This window comes from Neovison vison, chromosome 1 (genome assembly GCF_020171115.1).
Source record: "Neovison vison isolate M4711 chromosome 1, ASM_NN_V1, whole genome shotgun sequence".
Lineage (NCBI taxonomy): Eukaryota > Metazoa > Chordata > Mammalia > Carnivora > Mustelidae > Neogale > Neogale vison.
The window spans coordinates 115,708,562-115,717,963 of NC_058091.1; the positions used below are offsets into that span (position 1 = coordinate 115,708,562).

A 9,402-nucleotide genomic window follows, 5' to 3' on the forward strand; every position below is an offset into this window, starting at 1 on the left:
CTGTCATGATTTTCTGAGCTTTGGGCATCCTGGTAAGTGCAGCTCGACCGTTAAGTAGGCCTCTGCTTTTCACAGATGATAGGGGACTGGGCTTCTCCTGGGAGTTTTCCTGCCTTTTGCATTTTACCCCAGGAGTAAGCCATTGCAAAAAATATATATACATAATATTTTTAACTGAAAATGCTTTCAGAAGGAGGCTGACCCTTCTGTGAAAGGCTTTCAGAAGGCAGATGACCCTACTGTGATAGGATCTGGGAAGGCTGGCTTCCCAGCTTTACTTTCTATATCGCGTCCTGAGTAGGGAACCTCTTCTTCAGTGCCACATCTTTAGTAGGGAACCTGTCTGTTCTCGGTTGGGATGTTCCCTGTCCTGCATCCCCACCACCACGCTCTTGGGCCTTGGAACACGGAGGCCTCATGCTCTCTGCGGCAAGTGGGGGATTCTTATTCTGGCACTTCCTAATGACATGCTTGGGGACCCAGGGATCCTGCTGTTGTTCCATAGGAATTCCTGTGTCCTCTGGAGGGATGCACAGCACCGGGGAACCTCACGTGTCCCCAGGGAATACACTCGGGGCATGAGTCAGTGAGGCCTTATAAGCCAAATGATCTGAGGCAGGGGGCAGGCCAGTGTATTGGGCTTGGGCCTGGCTATGCTCCCTGTCCTCCAGCATTAGCTTTAACTCATGCAAGAGTGGTTGAGATTCAATGATTTAGGATCTTGCGGAACCGGTATGCTTGGTGGGATGGTGGTTTTGACTTGATGCTCATTCCCCTTTATAATTTGGGAGCTAACTGGCTTGTTGGTTGTCAAGATGCTAGGTTGTGATTGATGTGTATGAAATTTCTTGGTCCTGAATATCATTCTGGTCTCTTCATCTTTATGCCTTGTTGCCCTCCTCTGCTACTGTTGGAATTTGCATTCCTATCCTTCGGCTCATTGCCTTGCCGGTGGCTTTGGGGGCCATCTGTTGGCTATGGTGACATGTTTGACAGGTTTAAGAGTCTGTCTGTCATGCTTAATTTTTGGAAGATCCTCTACAAGCAGATGGTGGGTATTGGAGGATGATTGCCTCGGAATTCTCTGCTCTTCCTTGCCCACAGTTGAGGGGGCAGGGCGAGGATGATCCAGAAGAGAGGCTGAATTTGCCGTTCTTGCTTTGTCTGCATGGAGAGATTTCAAGCTTCCTCTAAGGGGGCTGACGCCCCCAGGTTTAGAATTTGCTGCAGGAATCAGTTTGGTTGAGCAGGCAGGGCTACAGGGAGATGTGGCCGTTCTTGATTTAAAGATCTCTATGGATTCAAGGACCCTGGAGGGAAGGCCCCATAGCATCCTCCAACGAAACCTTTTAATATGGGATTCAAGCATCTGCTGTACATTTGGTTCCACAAAGGGAAGCTCCTGGCAGGTATTCAGGGAGTAAACCTCAAGGTCTGATGGTGGCAAGCGTCTTTGTGTTAGTTGAGTCTGGGATTTCTCAGAAGGAAGTGATGTCTGCTTTATTGTATGCCATGAATGATGCACAGTCCCGGGTAGATGACCCTCACTGATTTCCTCAGATTTTTTGTGCAAATGTCTTTTCAGGACATTTTCCAGTTGTGTCTGACCTGCAGTCTCCACAGACACAGTCGAGCTGTTCTCTGATGGACTCCCAAGTTGTCTCTCAGAATCATGCTCCATATCGTTATCTGAAGTGCTCTCAAGGTCACTCAGCAGATCATCTTTTGGGCCATTCTCTGGGCTGTGTTCCTGACCCTTCTTCAGTTTGTCATTGTCCTTGTCCAGTTCACCGTCCTCTCGCTGAAGCATTTCTGAGTCCTCGTCACTGATGCTTTCAGTGTCATTCAATTTGCTCGGACTCTTAGGGATCCATGAGCGTCCACGAAAGCGCTGCGACTCAGGTAGCTGTGACAGTGTACTGGGACGGCTCATCAGCGCAAGAGACTCATAAATCCTGCGGGGAATTCCCCACCGGTGTTGGATGAGCCTCTTTCGAAGGTGATTCTCTAGTTTTCTCCGAAGCTCTTCATTCAGAGGAAACTGTCCAGGGGGGATAGAGATTACCACTTGGGCCTTGGTGGCCTTGTGGCTGAGAGAAGGGTTAGGAGCTGAAGGGCAATAGTCCTCCTGGGATCTTTGGACTAGAGTGGGTAAACCCCACACACGTTTCTGTACCTTCTGCAACACGTTCCATTCCAGATGTTGCCTTTCTTTTGGAGTGAGATTCTCCGGTTCGTTCCGAGGTCTGTGAAAACACACTCCACAGATCTTGATGTCGGGTAGAGGACCAGATGGCAGGATTGGGATTGGGGATTGAAGGTGGGCCTGGGGCTGGACAGGAGGGGTAGGTAAGGGCGGGGTTTGAGGCAGGAGTTGAGGCGGGTTCTCAGGCAAGGATGGAGGAAGTGGGTGGGCAACTACTGGGGATTCCTGCTCAGGGGAGGCATTTGAGATGTGATCTGAGGCATCAGCAGCCGGGAAGAGGGACTCGCTAGGTGGAGTTTGGAGACCCCAGAAGAGCTGGATGGGGGTTTGCTGTAAATGGCCCTCCTCCAAGGTTGTAGGGTATGGGCGCTGCTGATGTATACCCAGCTCCTTTGATTGGTTTTTGGTGCTCCAGAAAGGGAGGGAGGATGCCAAATCATGGGTATCAACAATTGTTTGTTTTGCAAAAGATCCCTCTGATTCCTTCCACAGGAGGAAGTCACTCCTCTTTGGCCTTTGTTTCTCTAGAAGTGCCAGGGCATCAGGGCTGAGAAGTGAGAGCTTACCAGGCTCTACAAGGTTGGCTGCAGGGTCTCCCCTGGAAGAAGCCTCTGAAGAATGGAGGGCCAGGACTTCTTGATGGAAATCACGTGGAGCCAGGGTTGAAGGGAAGAAGCCTTTGGCATGAGTTTGCCACCAAGGGAGGTCTAAAATTGACAAGCGGGAGGGGTCAATGCCTAGGATTGTTGGGAAATAAGGCGACAACCCACCAGAGCTATCTGGGGGTGAGCTCTGTGGAACAGGCTTCCTTGAGATGGAACTCCATTTAGATTGAGGCACAGTTAAATTGCAGTCTGGCGGTGGTGAAGCAGACCGGGTTGGTGGTGCAGGATGACGAGCAAAGGTCTCAGTGGGATTCACCCTCTGAGACAACTCCGGTAAGGGGCTGACACCTTGGGAAAGGGTAGGGTCCAGAGAGAAGGTGGTACTTAGAGACACTGTCTCTTTCTGGACACTACGGCCCACTGTATGGGCGTGATGTGGTTGGACAGGAGGAAAGGCAAGGGGCTGGGGTGGGAAATGGTCCCTTGGGGATTTGGAATCCAAGGGAGGTAAAGACTTTGGCAGCAAAGGATCACCGGGTGGTGAGGGTGCAAAAAAGTCTGCCACAGGGATCACTGGGTTAGGTGAGAAGTTGGAAGCAGGTGGTGGGGAAGGCTTAGGAAGAGGAGCTGATATTAGGTCTCCTGGAGGGACTGCTGAGAAGTCAGGGGAGCGAGTGAACGATGAAGTAGTCACAGGAGCTGGGGAAGCCAAGGGAGTCGCATCTTCCTGGGCCTGCAGGAACACCAGCTGACTGATCTCAGCAGTTGCACTATTACACACCTCACAAGAGGGGTCTGGACATAATAGTTGACGAAATTGGATGGTATCATGATGCCGGCCGAGGGGTCTGCAGGAGACAGAGGTACAAAGATGCAGCCTGGACCAGAACCAGGGGAGGAAGACATGCAGGCCTGATGAGGGAGGGGCCACCTGAAGCCTGCTGTCCCTTCACAGTGCCCCACCATTATGACTTCCCAGAGTACCCAGTAGCCTTCACCCCACTCTCTGTTCCTATGGCAACCCCCTCCCATGGCTATGACAGATTGCAGTGAATTCTGCAATTGCATAACATGTGCTCTAAGAGGCATCAGGATAGAAGGGGAGAGACTGGTCACCTTCTTAAAACAGAGATCAGCTTCCGGGTGTCTTCCAGTTCTCTTTGGTGCCATCTGTCACCTGGGAAACCAGGAGAATGGGTTATGTAGTGAAAGTATAACATAGGCAATACTACAAGAGTCTTCCTATGGGACGGACTTGGGGTCTTGGGACTCTGAAGGCCCTGATAATCCATAGGCAAGGGCAAATGGCCAATGATGTGAAGCTGGTTAGTAATCTTGCTTCACGTATAAACTATTTTCATGTAAATTATCCCATATGATGATCAGACCACCTCTCTTAAGCAGAGGGGTCTGTGGTTACCTGAGGAAGACTCGGGAGTATCTGTGATGTCACAGAGCTTTCACAAAGTCAGGAGACAGAAGTTCTGACTCTTGACACCTCACACGACCACCTATTGGGCAGCACTCATTGTCCAGATCCATCACTGCCTCATGCTCAGTAGTGGTCAGAGCAGGGAATCTGAGAAGGGTTTTGCACTCTGGGTGTATTTCCATGAACCTCTCCTCTGAGGCCTCTGTTTTCTGAGAGGGAATGTACCTAGAGGCTCACATCCTCAGAGATCATGGACGGGGCCCTCATGGAGAGGACAGCAAGGATCAGTCTTGGAGAGCTCAGGTGGAATAGGCAGAACTCACCTTCCAGAGTCCCACCTTTCCTTCTCCTCTTGGCTCTGCCCTGACGCTAGAACAAAAATAAAAAGAGAGAGAGCCTGGAATCCATGTCTTACTCTCCTCACTGAACTGGAGACATTCTTTATCCAAGGAGACTGTGACTTTAATTAACAGAACATTGTGTTCCTTGCTTTTTTCAGTTTTTAAGGTAGTAAAATATTTTCAATATTTGCTATTTTGAACAAGTCTGAGGACTTTGTCTGGGAGGCCCACACTTGGCATTCTCAGTCACAAGTCCTTTGCTCAATGAGGACACAGACAGTCACGTCTGCGCTCCCTTAGGCGGGACCCTGTATCCTGGGTCATAGCTCAGACCCCACTCTCTTCTCAGAAGCTCAGCAATATTCTCCTCCTCAGCCCAGCATGAAGGAAGGCTTGATCAAGTGATGCTTGACTTGGGGAAGGGCCTCATGATCAAATGCTGGGAAGCTTTGTTCTTTTACACAGACTCCATACTCTCAAAGTAATCCAATCTATGACTATAGATACCCTGTGTTTGGGATTTTACCCAAAACCTGCCACCAAACCCAGGAGATTGTGAGTTTCCAGTAGAAACATTAGTCCTTCCTTAACCCTTCCCCTGCCAGGCCTCTTTTCCTAGAAGAATGAATGTCTGTTTTCTTAGAACGCCCCGTTTTAATTGTTTCTCTGACTCTACCAAACTCGTTTTAAAATTTGGGATTGGGCGCTTCTGGATAGCTCAGTGGCTCAAGTGTCTGATTTGGGCTAGGGCAGGATTCCAGGGTCTTGGAATCTAGCCCCACATTGCATTCCCTGCTTAGCTCTCCCCGTGCCCCCCCCAACCTCTGCTCACTTGCTTTCTCTTAAACAAAATCTTAAAAAACAGATAAATTGGGATTAGAAATGGAAATCGTAATAATCTATGTTGAGGCCCCCCACCCCCCCGCAAGCATTTCTTACCTTTTGGGTGGTTTTCGTTTTCTGAGTTGGTAATGGAATCCCCACCAGGTAGCACAGGAACAGAAGGAGCAATCCCAGCCCACACAGAACGGTGATGTTGGGATCAGTCCACAAGCATGTTGAGCCTAAGCTCAGACATGGTTTAGTATCGCTATTCAGAAATGGGAGAACACTCCAGTGTTTGAACTCCATTGTCTGAATCACAAGACAGCTTATACTGTGCGCACGCTGAATATATATCCTCCCCAGGCTTACATCACAGAGCAGGGTCACAAAGAGTTTCTGAGGGTGGGGTAGGTGACAATTGAACAAGGTGTGTCCCCAGCCCCTGCCCCACTCACTAGCTCAGAAGACCTCTCCACCCCTCCTAGGTCCTTCAAGTTTGCCATCCCATTTTCCTACTCCTTTATATCGCTTATAAAATTTATGAAACTTTCTGTATGTTCCATGTATTATGCATATATTACTTGGGTCCCCCTTTAGTGTTTGAGACCTTGACTTGGGTCTTACTAGTTCCATGCCTTGAATGTCTGCAAGGCTACCTGGAATTTTTACTTGTCCCCTGATATTTATACTCAGGATCCACAGGTCCTCAGATACATCTTTCATATGCAATGTGTTTGCCTGGGACACCTGGATGGCTCAGTCAGTTAAGTAACTGCCCTCAGCTCAGGACAGGATCTCAGGGTGCCGGGATCAAGGTCCACATCTGGCTCCTTGCTCCACGGGGAGCCTGCTTCCCCCACTCATTCTGCCTGCAGCTTCTCTGCTTGTGTGCTTTCTGTCAAATAAAACCTTTAAAAGAAAATGTTTGCCTTGTATGAACCGAGATAGAGACCGTAAAATTCTTTCACACTTAGTTTTTTAGATGTTGCATGGCACATTTCAGTTTTTGTTTTATTCAGCCTTTAGTATCTTCAGTCAGAGAGGCTGACTCAATTAAAATCAATAATGTGATATTCAATAATCCTCAAACTAAAATCAGTAGAAAACAAATGTAAGGAATTAAAGCTTCAAATGGTCTTGGAGGTATCCCTGTAGCACTTGTATTCCTAACGTTAGTGAAGTTAACCTGCATAACGTTTTTGGGGACTAGCTAACACACACGCACACACACACACACACACACACACACACATACACCCTTAGACAAAACAATCCAGTATACTTCATATTGAAGCATAAAGTGTTTTCTCCTTTTATTTCATCCTTTCATAAAATGTTGACCCCAGTTGTACTTACTCAACCTAAATTACTGTGTTCTGTACCTCAATACCCTCATAGGTGTACAAATCCCTTCTCAGTGAGTTGCAGTCCTACAACAAATGCCATAGATGGGGTGGCTTAAATGACACGCATATTCTTTTCATAGTTCTGGAGGATGGGACTTCCAAGATCAAGGCATAGCAGATTCCGTGTACCTTGAGACCTTCCTCCTGGTTCACAGGCAGGTGCATCTTCTCCCTGCAACCTGATGTGGCAGAAAATGTGGGTGAGAGGTTTCTGGGGTCTCTTTTCTAAGGATACTAAACTCATTCATGAGGGCCCCACCCTCATGACCTAATCACCTCCCAAGACCAGTGCCATCTTGCAGCAGCATTATGGCAGGGACATCCCATGTTCAGTGGCAGAGCTGGAGGCACTGCCGGGCGTTGGGCCCAAAATGGCGCACTTGGCCACAGCGGTGGCCTGGGACGCCGTGTCTGGCATCGCGGTGGACACGCATGTGCACAGAATCGCCACAGACTCGGGTGGACCAAGACAGCGACCAAGTCCCTGGAGAAGACCCGTGGGGTTCTGGAGGCCTGGCTGCCCCGGGAGCTTTGGAGTGAGATCAACGGACTGTTGGTGGGATTTGGCCAGCAGACGTGTCTGCCCGTCCGCCCGCGTTGACACGCCTGCCTCAACCGAAGCCTGTGCCCAGCCGCACGGAGCCGCGGCGGGCCGTGAAGCCTGGGCCTGGACGCCGTGCACCAGCTGACCGTGAGCCTTTCCTGGGGGCGGGGGGCACAGCCTGTTTCTAATAAAACTTGGGAATTGTTAAAAAAAAAATGCGGTTAGGGTTTCAACATATGAATTTGGGGGAGGAGCACATACATACATTTCCTAAACTCCCCAAAGGCCAGGAGAGGTGACAGGCTGCTACGTAAGCCATTGATCCCCTCCTCTGGTGGCAGGGTGGGACCCAGGAGGGTCTCAGCCTTCCTGCAGAATGTAGTCTGCAAGAGCCTTACCTGATTGCCCTTGTGGGCCATCATATCCTTTCCTAGGATTGCCTTTCAGGGAAATGTGGTTGAGATGCTCCACCCTCTATTATCATCCCCACATATATGTTTGAAAATCAACTCCCTGTGAGAGTTTTTCCAGGTTCCTTTTTGTCAGGTTTAAATAATCCTGGTATTTCCCTCCACACTTGCTCCATCTTTTCTAAACTCTTCTATCTTCAGGACAGCTCTCCTCTGAACTGCGTCCTAACTTCTCATGTCTTTCTTAAACTGGGATGCCCTTTCTTTGACACCCCTGGCCTAGCAGGATTAACTTGGTCGTCTGTGAAAGGGTAGGACAGCCTTCCCCCTGGCCCAGCAGAGTCTCCATTCAGTTCTGCACGAACAGGTCTCCTGCCTGGAAGATCACACCTGCCACGAGGCATCGCTTCTTCCTTAACCGGACATGCATTCTCAGCCACATTTTCATTTAATAAATAGTTACTTTTGGAAGCCAAGAGACACAAACACCTGTTAAGTCCTGGTCTCTGTCCTTAAGGAGCTCATGGTGCTGTTCTAGGGAACAGCAGGGTGAGGGTTACACAGGACACAGGACAGGTATCCTGCCACATTTGTGAACTGGCAGGTAATCTCTGGAACAGAGGAACACAGTGGCAGGTACGATGGGTCACAAATGCTCACACACACCACGCTCCTTAGAAAGGCCACTCTGCGTGTCTAATCTCTGTGATTATCTGATAGAAATTATTGACTCTTTGAGAAGAAAGTCGAAGAACGGCTTTTCTCTTTTAAAAGGGCATATGTGGGTCAGGTATCCTTATGTACATTTATGTGCCTTGAGTTAGAACTGTTCTCAGAACCCAGTAGAGGTGCTTTCAAAACTTAAGGAAACAAGACCTGCAAGGTATATCTATAATTTCACCAAAAATAACCTCTACTGAAGTTCAGTAGGGGAGCTTCCCAGCACTTCTCCTCCTACACTAATAGCAAGTGTAAATGATTTGCTACTTTTTCAAGAAGTTTACTGGGAGGCACCTCACAATCATCCTGTGATGTAAGCAGCTCAGGTATTACTGGATCTCTATTATGAAAGAACAAAACTGAAGCTGGGACAGGGTAAGTGCCTCACTCAGCTGTAACCCGTAGAGCACTGATGATGAAATCCCCAAGTTTCTCAACACCTCTATTTTAAATAATAATTGATATCCAAAAAAGCCATCTTAGTTTTAAAATTAAATTAAAATTTAAAATTAAAATTAAAGTAGCTGCGTGGCTGAGAGTATACACTTTGTCTATACAATGGTGGCCAGTTTTTTTTGGTTTTTTGAATGACACCTATGTTTATTTCTTCCAAGAAAAGTGTTTTTCCCACATGCCTTCTACCTTTTCACCAAAATACCTTATTGTCATCTCTACCAATTTTAAACGATAATGTCATTTTTGATGGTTATATGTATTTATTTCTTCTTCCCATGCTACCTAGTCATTTTAATAGTTGGCACTCTTACAGCTTCATTATTTAGATTATGAACTGTTGAAATTAAGCCCTGTATCATTTCCTTACTTGACTCGGCACATTCCCTTGCTGATGAGTCTGTCCTGGCCCTAGACACCTAATCCTTTCCCTGCCATTTGAAGAGGGTTTGCCTGTAAT

General features: G+C 48.1%; 1 protein-coding gene across 1 annotated transcript; it reads right to left on the reverse strand.

Annotated features, from left to right (window-relative positions):
* Nucleotides 1-937: 937 nt before the first annotated feature.
* On the reverse strand, nucleotides 938-7,123 carry LOC122903302 (spermatogenesis-associated protein 31D1-like). The gene is made up of 2 exons (XM_044244077.1): nucleotides 7,092-7,123; nucleotides 938-3,659 (listed from the first exon to the last, which is right to left on the reverse strand). Exons 1-2 carry the CDS (start codon nucleotides 7,121-7,123, stop codon nucleotides 938-940), a joined length of 2,754 nt encoding a protein of 917 aa, XP_044100012.1.
* Between the last annotated feature and the right edge of the window lie 2,279 nt (nucleotides 7,124-9,402).

Coding starts and splice junctions, on each gene's coding strand:
- LOC122903302 (XM_044244077.1), bottom strand. CDS start 7,123: ATGCTGCTGCAAGATGGCACTGGTCTTGGGAG. Junction 3,660..7,091: donor GATGGCACTGGTCTTGGGAG/GTGATTAGGTCA, acceptor TGTCTCCTGCAG/ACCCCTCGGCCGGCATCATG.